Source organism: Melanerpes formicivorus, unplaced genomic scaffold, assembly GCF_026170545.1.
Source record: "Melanerpes formicivorus ecotype bairdi unplaced genomic scaffold, bMelFor1.0.p_v2 SCAF_10, whole genome shotgun sequence".
Taxonomy (NCBI): Eukaryota; Metazoa; Chordata; class Aves; order Piciformes; family Picidae; genus Melanerpes; species Melanerpes formicivorus.
In genome coordinates, this window is record NW_027142362.1 from 16,504,229 (window position 1) to 16,520,323 (window position 16,095).

A 16,095-nucleotide genomic window follows, 5' to 3' on the forward strand; every position below is an offset into this window, starting at 1 on the left:
TAACTGGAGCAGTTGCAGATATTTTGACCACTTGAAACTTTGCTAATGATTTTGCTGAAGATGTGCGAACTCTTCCTCTTTCCTGCTACTGTATTAAATCAGCACTGCAAATGGGAGTCAGAATGGTAACAAAGACCCTTAGTTGTGCTGAGGTTAAGGAGGTGTTCTTGCACACTGGTATCATTTCTATATATTTATTATAATCAAAATCAATTTACTTATTTTTCTAGACAACAGTTCTGTTTCCCTGAGGTCATTCTTTAATTTGGGTGAATACTTGGCACTGTGAAATAATTGAAAGGAAGGTTATCCAATTGTTCTTGTACCCCAAAAGCAAAAAATAAATCTGAAAAGTCACAGGAAATCTTTTGTTTTCAATACAAAATGAAGTTTTCCGGTATATGACATTTTAGACTTGTAGGTGACTCAGATGTTCTGTTTCATGAAAAAGAGAGTTAATCTTCATCCTTGCAACATCAGCCCCACCCCATAACTCATTTAACCAAAAGGTTCCAGTAAGCTTAATTTTCCAAGATTTGTAGCTACACTCTTTTCCAGGAAGTTTATATCTGTAGGACTGAAGTGTAGGCACTCTCCCTGAGCCTCACAGAAGACTGGCATCCATTCAACATTCAACTGCAAGTGTAAATCTTGAATTATTTAGTTTGTGTTTTAAAGACACAAATTGACAGGATGTTTTTTCAAAAGCTAATAAAAGTAATAACTTTTTAATTGTCACAAACAGTTGAAGAATGGAATAAAAAAATAATGAATGCAGTTCATGCCATACAGTGAGTTTATATCTTTGTGAGCTCAACACTTCAATAATTCTCTCCTTCACTCAAAAATTCACTTCTGGCTAAAAGTGAAGTCTAGTCAGCTCTCCAAGCCATAGTCTGGTTTAAAGGCAAACTCAGATCAGTTCCTCTAACCCATTTCTTAAAGGTTTCTTTACTTCTAAATGCATTCCTTTTGTCCTTCCCCCTCCCTCCCCCCCCCAACAACAGAAAACAGCTCATGAAAAGAACATAGTCAGACTTTAATTACATATGTAATTACATATAACCTCCAACTATGAGGGCACAACAAAGATCCAGCCACCATGTTCCTGCACCCAAAGCAAAGAGTAAAGGAAAAGATACATTCACCCTTATACTCACGCCTAAGAGGACAGAACACCTCCTTTCTCAGAAACTGAAGTGCCTGCTCCTGTGATCTCTCTGGATTGTACAATTCTTTGAGCATCACTAAACACGTATTAAGAGTCTAGAAATATTTCAATTGCTTCAGTTGGTGTAGGAAGCAAAGCAGAGAAGTGCATCTCAACTCAAGAATAAATGAGTTACCTGGGAGGGAACCAGCACCTATATAAGCTCTTCTTTTCTCCTCCAGAAGCTACTAGGTGAAATTTTCTTCCCTTGCCTAGCTTTATTTCCTTGCCCTTTTGCAAGGAGCCATGTTTCACTCCTGAAAGTTTGTATCTGAATATGAAATGTTTCACTTCCTCTCATTCCTTAGTAAAGAAAATAACAATAACCTTCACTGAAGAAACTGATTTAAGCCAGTTACCCTATATAGTTCAGGAAAGAAAAGCATTTTCCATTTAGGGTGAAGAGTGCAATATTAATCATAATAAAATATGAGAGAATGTAGATTTTGCATTCTCCCTAGGTGAGTTCAAGCTTTTAATTTTATGTGTGCAAAAACAATAACAAAAAATGTAAAGCATCACTTTATATAACACAGCACAGTCTGCCCCTCAACATTTTCAGTGTTTTTTCAGAGCAATTTGAACCAGCTCTTCATATGTTTTAAAAGATCAATATACTAAATTTATCCAAGGCTTTATTAAATTTACATTCATGTCTCCAAGTAGTAATGCTTTCTGTCATTGCAACAATGGTTTCAAAATGGCAACCATTTTAAGGCTTATGCCAGTGCTATTTAATTAAATGAGAAGGGTGTGGTTTTTGACTCCCTAAAGCTTTATTTTATTAGATAGGAAGTCTGGGGAACAAAAAATAGGGGGAAAGGGAAATCCATTTGAACCCCAGAGGATATTGGTTGTGTCCCAGGAGATCATCATGAGAACGGATATAGTGATTGCTTTGTTACTCCAAGTTTGATTAAATTGTATTGTACAGAAATCCTCCCCACCAGAATATTTAATTAAAAAGAGCCGTGTGCTTGTAAAGTATTTAAAAATTACTTTACTGGTAAGCTATATTTTTATCTCACATTAAAAACTTTAAGTACTACCTGATTTAAGAAAAGAAAAAGAAAAGGAAAAAAGGCAAATATTAAAAACTAAATTAGATGAAGATTACTCTCTCCTGGAAGAACAGGATTTCCCTGCAACTTGAATTCTTGTGGAGGTAATGCCCTGAATTTTAGTAGATCTAACACATCTGGCTTGGTTACTATTCGCTTTGCTGTCCCTGTTGAAAGCATGCTCAGGAGCCCTGCCTGAATTAAAGTCCTACACAAGACACAAAGAGAGCAAAAATAAACTCTGAGTGGAAGGGATTTCTAATCCATTGTAAAATATGCTGTTATGCAATGCAATAGACAAATTCTTAAGCAAGTCATGTGTTGTAAATAGGGATTGGAAATGAAACTGAGTTCTAAAATATAGTCCAAATTAAAGACCTTTGGAAGGGCACCAATTTACTAATCAGCCTCATATATGAAAAGTTAATTTTTTATTATTTTTTACTTTTTTTTATAAGCAACATTCTTACCATATATAGAAATATTAATAGAGGGCAGGAGGGACTGCACAAGACTACAATAAACCACAAACAACCCTCTCAGGCTTTCATAGGCAATTTTGGTCAAAAAGATTCCTATTTGCAGTGAAGGGTAAATGCAATCACTTCTCCCAACCCTCAAAGTACTTCCTGCCTGTATCCCTGTTTTTAAGGGCCTAATAAATATGCAGTGCTAAGTCTGACTGCTTGGAGAAGGCACGGAGGTTTTAAGAAGTGAAATACCAGAGCTTGCTCTCATATGCTTGAGTGTCCCAGCAATATTGCTCTGCTTCTGCAGACTAAGAACAGGTAAGTTTAGGACAGCAGGACATTCATGGTAAGCACATAGCTTGAGTATAACATACTGGCTCTTAAGAGCCTGTCCTCTTCACAGCATTGTGCAGGTGTGCAGCAGAATCCAGAGCAGTACAGTCTAGAAAAGGGGAGCAGACAAACTTTGGTCTAGCAGGAAATGCCTCTCAGGAGAATGACAGAAGAACATAAGTGGGTGAATGGTGTGGGAAAGGGGCAGGGTTGCTGTCTTACCTAAACAGGCATTCATGCAGAAAATTGTGAATCAGAGAAGGGATCCTTGGAGATTATTCATAATTAGCTGTGGTTGTTCAGGTATGGTTCTGTCCTGAAAACTGACTAAACCAGACCTTTCTAAATGTTTTTCTAGTGTTTGCTGATTGAAGTTTACAGTTTTGGGTTTTTTTTAAGCTGCTGACACTGTATTCCTTGCAGCACACTGAATTTTTGCATTTTTGTAGAGCATCATCAGTTGTGTGGCCATTGAGGCCATACTCAGGGCCCACAGGGACATCTGTGATACTCACTGTAGGTATGTAACTCACCACAGCTTGGCAGCTGGTGATGTACAAGATAGAACAAACCAGGACACTTGGCCGCACCTTTCGTGTTGCCTTAAGAGTGTATGTCTATGAATGCAGTAGGAAGGGGACTTGTTTTATATAACCATTCTGCTTTAAGATGTCTAAAGCTTTACAGGCCATGTAAAAATAAAAAAAGTAGATTCCCTAAATTCTGCAGTCAGATCTTACAGGAAATCCTATTTACACTGAAAACTTCCATTACAATCATTTGCAAAAGATAGAGGCAAAATGGTCATCAGGCTTTCTCATGAAAAGTTTTGCAGGAGTAACAAGACATTATGCTCACTGGAGGCCAGTCATTTTCCTTTCCTAACTCCAACTTTGTTAGCCAAGACAAAGAGAAGGATCTCATGTCTATGAAGGAAGTTCTTTGGCAGAGAGCACACAGACAGCTATTCCACAGCTGAAAGTGTTATTTACATAGTAATCTAATTACTTTGTGGAAAAAAAAAGTCAGTACTGAAGCCACTCCAGTAAATTTAAGCAGATCAGGCTATAGACAACTGCTATGATGAAAACCTGGTAACATAAGATAAGACAAGATAAAGAGATCTGGCTGTATTCTACTGCAAATTAAACTCCTATCAACTCCTCCTGTTTTAATCAATGAGCTTGTGTGGGTGCAGCTGATAGTTGAGTTTGGCCTAGAAACTTAGAATATTTAGTTACAAGCTGATGATCTAGTTGGTCTTAGCTCAGCCGAAAAAAGATTCACAGGGTATTAAATTGCTGCTCATGTAATTACATGATTAGGTGATAGTTTCCAGTTATGTGACCCCAGCTCTAGTAGGTATGAGAAATCTTTTTTTTCTCTCTTTTTTTTAAGATGACAGCAGATGAAGAAAATATTACCATGTCATGGTTCACAACTGCAGGTTCAGTTGCCAGTTTCCCCATCCCAGAATGGGCACACACTGACTTGTGCCTGCAGTAGTGTTCATTGAGTGTACATGAGTACAGGTAGTCATTTAACCAGTCCACCAAGCAAGATACCAGTGGAGCTGTATTCAGGCTGGCTTGTTTGTCTTCTTATTTGTAGACAGAGTTTTCTGAGACTACAAATCTGAGTGTCTGGAGTTGCACATCTCCCTCTGACATGCAGAGCAGAAGCTATTATGAGAGAGGACTACTACCCAGCTATTTTTGTAGGACTCTATTCCGTTCTAGTAATCAGGGAACAACCTCCTGTTGTTCTTTTCTTTCCTCTTCTGAATTTGTCATTGATATACACGTGTGCTCACTGTACCTTACCCTTTTCTATACTCATCTCCAACTCCTGATCCCTTTTTTTCATCCTCTTTAAAGAAAGGGGTAATATTTTCAAAAGAATGTCCTTTTCTGTGAATCTGCAAAACTTTGCCTGTGCCACTTCAGAACACAAGTGCATAATTTTAGCTCTAACTGCTTGTCTGAATGCAAACTGCACACCAGTGTACACAGGGTCCCATGCCAACCTTCTGAACTTGCTCCTTGTCTGAGCAAGATGCAATTTCTCGAATAATCCCTTTGAGAAGGCTGGAACATGAAGGCTACAGCATGCTAAATCCATCTCTTCTAGACTTGTACCCAAATCTTAAACTTCAGAAATTCCAGCATGCCCATACCTTCCATATTAAACATACAAATACATGATGAGAATTATCTCATATGAAGTTTTTAAACATCCATGTAATTTAATCTACAAATGACTAAAGCGTATTTTGGTTTTCACAGTATCACAGTATCACAGTAAACTAAGGTTGGAAGAGACCTCGAGGATCATCGAGTCCAACCTATCAACACAGACCTCATGACTAGACCATGGCACCAAGTGCCACGTCCAGTCTCCTCTTGAACACCTCCAGGGACGGTGACTCCACCACCTCCCTGGGCAGCCCATTCCAATGACTAATGACTTGCTCAGTGAAGAATTTTCTCCCCACCTCGAGCCTAAACCTCCCCTGGCACAGCTTGAGACTGTGTCCCCTTGTTCTGGTCCTGGTTGCCTGGGAGAAGAGACCAACCCCTTCCTGGCTACAACCACCTTTCAGGTAGTTGTAGAGGGCAATGAGGTCACCCCTGAACCTCCTCTTCTCCAGGCTAAACAATCCCAGCTCCCTCAGCCTCTCCTCATAGGGCTTGTGTTCAAGGCCTCTCACCAGCCTCGTTGCCCTTCTCTGGACACGTTCAAGTGTTTCGATGTCCTTCTTAAACTGAGGGGCCCAGAACTGGACACAGCACTCAAGGTGCGGCCTAACCAATGCAGAGTACAGGGGCACAATGACTTCCCTGCTCCTGCTGGCCACACTATTCTTGATGCAGGCCAGGACACCATTGGCCTTCTTGGCCACCTGGGCACACTGCTGGCTCATGTTTAGGTGGCTGTCGATCAGTACCCCAGGTCCCTCTCTGTTTGGGAGCTCTCCAGCCACTCTGACCCCAGCCTGTAGCTCTGCATGGGGTTGCCATGGCCAAAGTGCAGCACTCGGCACTTGGACTTGTTAAATGCCATTCCACTGGATTCCGCCCATCTGTCCAGTCGGTCGAGGTCCCTCTGCAGAGCCTTTCCACCCTCTAACTGACTAACATCTGCTCCTAACTTGGTGTCATCTGCAAACTTGCAGATGTGTGTGCACTTGTGCAATGAGAGAATGCTTAACGTAAGCATACGTCATCCTCTGCAGCTTGGAATATGTCTTGTGTCTTTGAATTACACAGTTCAATCAACTACAGCTATCTAACACCACCCTGCCCTTACGTAACCTCATAGCACCAGTCAGCATTTTCTTTGCTTGCATGATTATAGCCTCAAGGCAAGAACTGCACCTTGGTATATGACATAGTCTCAGGGCACTTTCGTAACAGAAACTCTGTCAGCCTTGCAAAGATGGTTAAAAGGATAATTTTATTGACAGCTTTCCTATCATATTTTGGTACTAGTTAAGACCCTTGGGGAAATAATGGAAACAAAGTATGATTTTGCCTGTTTAAATTGCATCTATTCTAGCAGGACTTGCTTGTTAAACCTCTGTCACCAAATCTTTGATCTTTGGCACAGCCTATTTCTAAGGCAGGAGAGATTTTCCCTTTATTTTGCAGTTTCTGAATGCAACTGCCTTGCAACTGAACATAAGCATTGCTAAAATAACTAAATTTCATGTATGCAAATATGCATAGTTGGGACGAATATTTGCAATACAGTCATTGGTGACAAACAGTAATGGCAGAATGCCTGGAGAGGAGGAAGACTCAGGGGTGACCTTATTGCTCTCTAGAACTACCTGAAGGGAGGTTGCAGACAAGCGGAGGTTGGTCTCTTCTCCCAGGCAGCCAGCACCAGAACAAGAGGACACAGTCTCAGGCTGCACCAGGGGAGGTCTAGGCTGGATGTTAGGAAGAAGTTCTATACAGAGAGAGTGATTGCCCATTGGAATGGACTGCCCGGGGAGGTGGTGGAGTCACCATCATTGGAGGTGTTCAGGAGGAGACTTGATGGGGTGCTTGGTGCCATGGTTTAGTTGTTTAAGTGGGTTGGATTGGTTGATGGGTTGGACGTGATGATCTTGAAGGTCTCTTCCAACCTGGTCTATTCTTCTATTCTATTCTATTCTATTCTATTCTATTCTATTCTATTCTATTCTATTCTATTCTATTCTATTCTATTCTATTCTATTCTATCTAAAGTGAAGTAAGGAAATTAACCAATGGCATTGGCTAAAAGTAAATGATTTTATAGGAAGAAGACAAAAAATCATATTCCCATGTACCATCAAAGGAGGAGTGTGTATATAACATATATCCAATTCAACATCAAAGTAATTAAGGTGGCTCAAGATAAATGTAGTCACATCCCAGAAATGGTATGATTCAGATCGCTTACAGTTGCAGAGACGCAAAACTTTCCAGACCATAGATATTATCAAATGGATGTCTTCCATAGAATGTTGTGTTCTTTTTATCTGCATGCCTGTGTTTTGCTGAATAAGATTTTAAAGACTCAGCTTTCCTACCAACTTTAATAGGACCTAAATACATGCCTGAATCCAAAGAGAAGCTTTAGAAGTGAATGAGCTAAACCATGTACTTATATGTGTTGCTGAACTTCATTCTGAGGGGTGCCAACATGAAATGGAAGCTAGCTTAAATGCATTGAGAATACTCCAGTGTGAATTATTCAGGTATCCTCACTTCAGTAATTGTTTTAGCTGCAGAGACAGTGAAATATTTTGATAGAGCAACATGTGATATCAAGGCTGCGTAACAGTAACAAACACTTTAACCTTCAGACTGTCTCATTCCAGAGTTCCATCATTATACAGTAAAAGAAGTTGAAGTATATTTCATAATATTTATAGTAACTTTTTAATGGCTTATAACAAGAATCTGGAACTTAAAACTTACCACAGAATTAATGGCTGGCGTTGATGATCTCAGAGATCCTTTCCAGTCTGGACGATTCTATGAATTAATTCACTCTTCACCTTCAGATACAGTGATTTTTTTGTAAAGGCTGTGAGATTTTGTTTAGGCTTCAAGTTCTGATGTGTATTGCATCATTGTACTCAAAAACTGTTTGAGAGAGAGAGAGGGAGAGGTCCTTGTTAGCAGACATCCTTCCTGGTCACAGAGCTAAAGCACAAATTTTCGTTGTAGCAAAGGCAACACCGGCAACACATGCTGCTAATCTCAAATTCTAGCATTGTTAGAGTATTTAACAACATTTTCAGGTATACCTGGACAGCAGCAGGAGTTGCAAACTAACCAATAACATTTTATAGACATACTCACAGTTTTACTTTTTCAAAATACAGGCACTTGGATTAGGGTGTGTAGGACAGGCTGTCCTCAGCCGAGGAGTCCATGGTGGGACCGTGACAATAAGCATTGGATTTGCAATGGCAGTCACCATAGCAGTTTATGTATCTGGAGGGGTTTCTGGTAAGTGAATTTTTTTTTTACATATAACATTTATTGCCATGGTTTTCAGGCTATTATATTAAATTACTTCCATTTCATGGTATAAATTATGTATCTAGCTATAGCAAGCACCACTAACCTGTTCTGCATTTGCTTCTTTAAGGGATACTCATCTCCATTATATGCAAGATTACACTTCAATCCCAGTAGGGCAGAGCAGTTGTAGATGATGCAATGTGTTTTTCTCTCAGTGAAGGATTCTGCATGCAGTGCATTTTCTCTGTTAAAGAGGAACAGATATTTCAGTAGGCTGTGACAATCCAACATATGAGTACTACTTTGGAATATTAGTTCCTATGTAGAATGTTAGTAAATTGTGTGGCTCTTTGGCCATGCTGAAATATTTTGCATCAATTCATTTATGAAATCCTAAATTCATGTTAGCATAAAATATATAGTCTGCACACTTGGTCAATTTGAGATGTTTTATTTATGAAAAGTACCATTTTGATTTTTTTCCATCCAATTTTCCTCAATGTCTAAATAATTTCCCACCATTTTTTCCAACTTAACATTTCACACAAACTCATGAGTGTGATCAATTCAGCCACAAAAGAATGGGGAACATACTGTCCAAAACAGACTTTAAAAAAAACAAAAAACACTATACTACCAGTGGTACAAGAACCAAAAACCTTTTAACCCCTCTGTTGTCAGCATGAGAGCTGACTTTTCCTTTCCACATTTAATGTTAATCACACATCTTTAATATTATTCAGATTTGTCCTGGCCATCATAATTGCCCAGTATTACATACAGGTGGAGAACAGTATCAAGTGTTGAAAGAAAGGAAAATTATTCATTCCAGTCAGAGTAAAGAACAAAAGACAAGATAACAATTTATCAAAATTCAGATGAAGGGCTGTTAAATCAGGTGCCATCCATCTATTTGCTCTGTACCAAAGAATTTGAATCCTTCAGCAAGGAACTCAAAATTAATTCAAGACTGGTGCTACTAGGTCAGCGTTTTGGAAATGATACAAAGAAGGTTTCTATCCAGGTTGTTATCTGTGTTTGTCAGTTCATTATGTATCAAAGGTGCCTGGACTTCATGGGGTAATGACTCACTGACCTAAGTGCAAACAAACACAGAAACTGTACATAGAGGCCCTTTCTTCATCACTAGCTTTTGACAGACAAAGGTCATGCTCTTTTAATTATTTTATTAAAAAGTTATTTTATTAAAAAACAAATTCAATTTTTTCCTGGTAACCATACAGCTGAAATGAGTCTTTACCTAGAAGGTAAGCAATGGATCTGCTATGTCCTTGCAAAGCTTTTTAATCTGTTTATTTGGCAATTTTGTAGTTCTTAAGTATTAGATAATTGCAAAACATGAAGTTTTCCAAAAGTATTCAGCACTTTTTAAAAGCGTTGATAAAAGATGTTGAAGGAAGTGACTAGCATGTGACTTAAATATGTTTTAACAATTGAAATTGTCACAGAGAATTTCAGTGTTCCTGAAATCTTTTCCATGTGAGCTTAGGTGTAGCTACTGCAACATACAAAGGAAGGAAATTCCACAGGAAATAGAACTCTGTTTCAGCTCAGTTGCTTTATCAGTTTCCTTATCATGGACCTTTCTGGAGGGTGTAAGAGCTTGATGAAAACATGCGATGAAAAACTAAGCACTGCTGTTCACAGATCCCATCTAGGCATAGCTCACCAATAGGCAGCATGATGTTGGATAGCCCTAATATAATATTATTTTATTTTATGCTCATGAAAAATGAGTGTCTAGGCAATCCCAGGTTGAAGAGAGGGATTTAAACATGACTTAAATGCAGGGTACTCCAGATCTGCCTCAAGATATATGATCAAGCCAATAATATTTCTTAATCTTAATACGTGCTTGCTACACTGAACGAATGTTCTGTTGCCTCAGTTCTCCCTTAAAAATAAAAAGGCAAAGACCTTGAGGGGAATGATGGACCCTCCCATCACAACCAATAGGGCAGATTTAGGCTTTTTCTAGAAAAGCTTTCTATAGATTTATAGATTACATACTGCAGGACAACAGTCTCATAAATAGCAGTCTGCAAACACCAAAAGGGAAGCTGGATCTTGGTACCTTTCCCCCTCCCCCTCTAATTTCATCCAACTTGTTTTAACTTAATTGCAAAATAACATCTAGAAAAGCATGTACTAGTCTTATGCTGAAAAGTGGCCACATTTTTACAAATCCTTCACCTATTCTCATGTATCTGAGTCATCCATAAGACTTATTTTGTGATTTATATTTTAGGTGGTCACATAAACCCAGCTGTTTCATTAGCCATGTGCGTGACTGGAAGATTAAAATGGACCAAATTACCAATTTACATATTAGCACAACTCCTGGGAGCATTCATGGGAGCAGCGGCTGTCTTTGGGATTTATTATGGTGAGTAAGCCTTAGCCATGCTCACAGGACAAACTAGAGGTCAGGCCCCAATTTTTCAGTGAATGCCAGGAAGGCAGAGGACTGTGTTCAGACAGGGCTAATGTCAGGACTGAACCTAAAGCCATAAAGAAGAATGGAAAAAGCTTAAAGAGTTTGCAGTAAAAAAGAAGCTCAAACGTTCCAGATATCCTACAGTTTTTCTGAAACACCAATACTCCAGGAAATGTTCTGAAATTTAGAAAAATTATTCATGGGAAATCAGATACTCTGAGATCATGTATTTCTCAGTAAGGATTTTAAATTACTTAATAGCCAGGATATAGTGCTATTCATCTTCCAAGCAAATTGGAAACATGAAAGACCTGATTCAAGTGCCTGTAGGCAAGTATCATCAACATCGTTCATTGAAGTTACAGGATATGAGATCAAGTCCCTCCTGACTAAACTTCAGACCACCCTAGAGAGGTAGTTCTCCAAGGGAATGACCTCTGGGTAGAGTGATAAAGGGATCACATATTAGAAGGGGGAAAAAAGAAAACACAAATTGCCCCTACCCTTGAGGCATGTTTCTTTTACACGGTGTGCCACAAAAGGGGAAAAACCTCAGTAATTGAGTCTGATTTGATGAACCCACTGAATCTGATCAGTTCCTTCATTCACCTACTCCAGTTGGGGAGTGGGGGATTGTGCTTTTGTGTGTGTGTGTTTCATTTGGGCTTTTTTTGTTTGCTTGTTGTTGATTTTTAAGCTTAGAATTTGAAACTCTGGTATTCCAGAACAGGATTTCTGCCTGAATCTAAGTTCTCACACTAGACAACAAGGAATAGTGCTATAGCTAGGATGCAACAGTATGTCAACGTGCATGTGTTCTGCCAAAGAGCAGCATTAGAACAGGGAGTCAAGATAGAGAACCTAGTCATAGGGTTGGATTTGAACGCTTCTTCCTGTTATTCATGTGTGCAGGATTTTTTCCTATCACTCCCTCTGATAAAGTACTTTTGCCTCCCTCTTGTTCCTATCAATTCCCAAACCTCTCCTGAACTTTTTCCTTCCTGCAACTTGCAGGTGTGTTGTGTAATCATTGAGGTCCAGCAAAAATTCACCAGTAGAAAAACAAATATAGGAGCTCAATGTCTCTATCTTCCCCATATGCATGTATTTGAACTAGGTGCTTTCCTTCTAAGCAATGTCCCTGAAAGAGTGAGGGAATATATGTGCTAGACTGCTGAAGCTGAGGCCTTTTTAAAGTTACACAAAGTAACTCACAGCTGAGAAATTTTCTTTTCCTTATCCACGTTTTTCCCCTCTAAGAGTTAAATGTAGTGAAATAATCTGATGCTGCAAATGAGAGCACCCGACCAAAGTAAATAACTAAACATTCTCTGCACCCATGTGGTGGCCTTAAGCAAAGCTAGAAAAAACAGAGGCAAAGAGAAAAAGATTTGTCTTCAGAAGAAACAAACAATCCTCACCCTAATGTCAGTGGGAGATGGGAAGCTGTTTCTTTACTCACAAGTATGAGTTCATCACTGGACCCACTAGTGAAATGAAGGCAAAGTATTTCTCATTCATGTCTGTCTTCATCGGTGTTCTCCTAATTCTAACATTTCAGGTATTGCCAAAGCAGCAAATTATTCTGACAGAGAAGTGATAAGCATATTTAAAATATTTAAATATAGTAACATCAATATACATAGAAATACACTAAGTATAGTAAGAACTGAAGTTTGGGGGCTGAGCTCTCCCATCATATCTTGGATGGCTAGCACAGCAGTTGGGTGTAAAGCCTACACAGAGCACAAATTTCAAAATCCTTTACAAAAGGAAGTCTCTCAGGAGAGTTCATTCCCAGAAGTCATTGCACAACTGCTAAATGGAATAGCAGATTCCACAACAGTACAATCAGGACACTATGCATTTTTGGGGGCATTATGCCAAATACAGCACCTCCTGGAAAGTAAAGTAAGTGTGCTCAGAAGCAGAAAATGCTCCTTGGCACTGATTTTGGAGCAATAAATAGTGGGGGAAAAGCCCCATTTTGAATGCTGTGATACAGCACTTCAAACAAGTACGTCACAAGGCACAGGAGGAAAGATGAGGCAGAAGGGTGTCATTTGTAAGTACATCACCTTCAATCTGTTAACTATGCTCACAGAAAAAATTATAGGTTCCAGTTGGGAATGTGAAGTGCACAGACTTACTACATTCTAGTCATAGAAAATGCAGTGCAATCAAGTAATGACTTTTTTCTGTAGATGCCATTATGGAGTACAGCAATGGAAAATTTGAAGTTACAGGGCCTAATGCAACAGCACATATCTTTGCAACATATCCAGCTCCCTATCTGTCCCTTGTAAATGGATTTGCAGATCAGGTAAGTGCAATCCCTGTCTTTGTTCTACAAATTAAACATATTGAAGACAGTAAAACCAAACAGAACAGAACAAACCAAACAAACCAAAACACAGATCTCTAACAGGTATGATGCATCTCACTGTTTTGGTCATGTCACTGTGTTCAATAGCAATGATGATGCAGTGCTGTTTGTGGGGGTTACACTTCGGTCGTAGTTTACAAGTAAGACAATTTCAAGTTGTTATTTTCACATGCATCATATTAATTATTGCACCCTACATCTTTAATGCAATACATGTAAGAGGTTTTCCCCAGCACAAATTAATGTTTCTTCATAAATTTTGTTTGAGCTGTGTTCATTTACATCAAAATCCATCCCATTTTGTGGACCTATTATTCCTTAAGTAATGCTTAAGCAGCCAATTTAACACACCTTGAACTACTGAGTTTTCAGCTACCATACATCTCCTCTCCAACTTCTCTTCACAAATAATTTGCATTCATTAATATTTTTTCAAATTAATGAATCTGGGGGGAAAAAAAAATCTCCATTTCCAATCTTTCTCCTCTAATCCCACTTATCCAACACTGAAAAAATGAAGTTCTATATCTTCTACCCACTTCTAATCAATTTGCCTCCTTCTTCAGTCATACAGGGAAGAAATGCTCTGTAAGATATGAAAAACTAGACTGTTGAAGCACAGGAATTTCTTATGTAAAGGCTTGAAGATTGTGCAATCTCACATCAAAAAAATCCAAACCTTGTTATGAAATTTTATAAGAAAGACAATCCTTTGGCTCAGCCTTCTCCAGAACATTTTTGTTTACACACAGATATTTTAAAACAAAATTAAAACCAGAAGAAATAAAAAAATTTTAAATAGCTACAAACATAATTGTCGTTAAATCAGTATAGAAATTGAATATTTTGACATGACTGAAACTTTTTCCTGCTGTTCCCCCAAAGTTAATGATTAATAAAATTGACGTTTACAAAGCACTGGATTCAAGCAGATGAGTACCTCTGTCAAAGTAATTCCAAGAAAATTTCCCTCATCAGCTCAGCTGTTAAGTTACACCTGCAACCTTAATTTAGGTTATTCCTAGTTTTTAATCTGCTCAGTTTTGACATTATAGATTTCACTTTTTTTTTTCTAACCTTATTGAGTAGCTGGATAAAGAGATGAATGTATAGGCCTGTAATGGGTTGGGCAAGCCCCCTCCCCACCACGCGCAGAAATAACGACTCAGACAAACGGATTGCAAAAGTGATGGAAAGTTTAAATAGAAAACCAGTGAGTGCGTGCAGAGAATTAGAAACACAGTGACAAGAAGAAACCCCAAAACAGACCCGGAGAGATCCCATTCCCACCAGAGGGTGCACCCAAAACTCCCAGGGCTGCTCCTTCCCCCCCCCACTGCTAGGCTAGTCTCAGCTGGCCAGATCTGAGACTGCCCATCCCCCTGTGGCCTTGGGCCTAACCAGGCCCATGGCCGGGAGATCTCTCCCCCAGTTACCAGGTGGCGGAGAGGAAGGAAAGAGGAAGTGCCAGACCCCGCCATGAAACTTATAGTGGTGCAAGGGATCATGGTAGGAAATAACCTAATTCCCTGTGTCCACCCACTGGGCTGGACTTCTGGACACAGGAAACACCCCTGTAGCAGAGGACACCCAGCCCAAACTACAACAAGGCCAATTTATCAGCCTGAGCTACAGTCATATAAAATACTTATATCAATGTAACTGATTGTGTTGGCATAGCAAAATCACCCCAAATGAAGTAAATGGAACTGTTAAAACTGATGTGGTAACAAGGCGTCAGACCTCATATAGCAGATGCTCTTTAAATCCTCTATTCTTCCCACACCAGGTTGTTGTAGTTTTTAAATTTTCAAATGCCCTAGGCACATTTATTGTATTTTTGTTTCAGCACAGACAACAAAACTCTTCATTACTGTGTAGAAGCACTGGTTCCAAATTTTGCTGTTCTGTATAGTGAGATAAATCTAAATACCAGCTCTAAGCCACCACAATCCACAGAGCTGCCATAGTCTCTCTTTATTAGTGGAAGGAACCAGCACATACTTACTCAATATTCTTTTCTTTGCATTGACCAGGTGATGTCAACAGCTGTTCTTCTTCTGGTTATATTTGCTGTTTTTGACAACAGAAATAACAGTGTACCAAAGGGCCTGGAGCCAATTGCAATAGGACTTCTTATAATTGCTCTTACTTGCTCCCTGGGAATGAACAGTGGCTGTGCCATGAACCCAGCCAGGGATCTAGGCCCAAGGCTCTTCACAGCCGTTGCAGGATGGGGGATGGAAGTATTCACGTAAGTATGCCTGGATATGAACTAAAATGCTCTCGGCTAAAGTTGATTTCTTGGAAAGACAGATCCTGATTCAACATGGTACCAAATCATACTTTATATACATATAGGTAATTCCTTGCATACCACAAGAAGCTATTCATGCACTTTAAGCCAGATATCCTCTAGGAATGAGGCTTTAAAATGGATTTCCTGCTTCTAGGGCAAATCAAACATGCATTATCTCTAATATCAATCATTGTTTCAGGGAGACCCTTCCCAAAATATTAGAGATTCTTAGAGGTTACTGAAAACATAAGCGCTCTTTCTTCTCTTGTACTGTGCCATTTAGACAAAAAGGCGGGGGGGGGGGGAAACAACAAATCATGAGAGAGTTAGTTGGGAGTATTTATTGGGTGCTGTAAAAAACAGAGAGGTATTAG

At 39.2% G+C, this 16,095-nt stretch overlaps 1 protein-coding gene and 1 long non-coding RNA gene across 6 annotated transcripts in view; one reads left to right on the forward strand and one right to left on the reverse strand.

Annotated features, from left to right (window-relative positions):
• The window catches only part of LOC137443841 (uncharacterized), a 52,245-nt gene that overhangs the window by 15,082 nt on the left and 21,068 nt on the right, over nucleotides 1-16,095 (reverse strand). The window contains exons 2-3 of the long non-coding RNA XR_010988002.1: nucleotides 8,682-8,822; nucleotides 8,027-8,194 (exon numbers count right to left, since the gene is read on the reverse strand). This is a non-coding gene — a long non-coding RNA (uncharacterized lncRNA). The remainder of the gene's footprint in view (nucleotides 1-8,026; nucleotides 8,195-8,681; nucleotides 8,823-16,095) is intronic.
• Nucleotides 1-16,095, forward strand: part of AQP9 (aquaporin 9) — a 28,516-nt gene that overhangs the window by 4,979 nt on the left and 7,442 nt on the right. For 3 of the 5 annotated variants that reach the window (XM_068143927.1, XM_068143926.1, XM_068143930.1), the window contains exons 2-5: nucleotides 8,437-8,563; nucleotides 10,848-10,985; nucleotides 13,241-13,359; nucleotides 15,459-15,676. In XM_068143927.1, coding sequence (XP_068000028.1) covers nucleotides 8,437-8,563; nucleotides 10,848-10,985; nucleotides 13,241-13,359; nucleotides 15,459-15,676 — 602 coding nt within the window. Of the gene's footprint in view, nucleotides 1-3,040; nucleotides 3,060-8,256; nucleotides 8,353-8,436; nucleotides 8,564-10,847; nucleotides 10,986-13,240; nucleotides 13,360-15,458; nucleotides 15,677-16,095 lie in introns of those variants that run through there. The other 2 variants (XM_068143931.1, XM_068143928.1) reach the window with 2 other exon arrangements.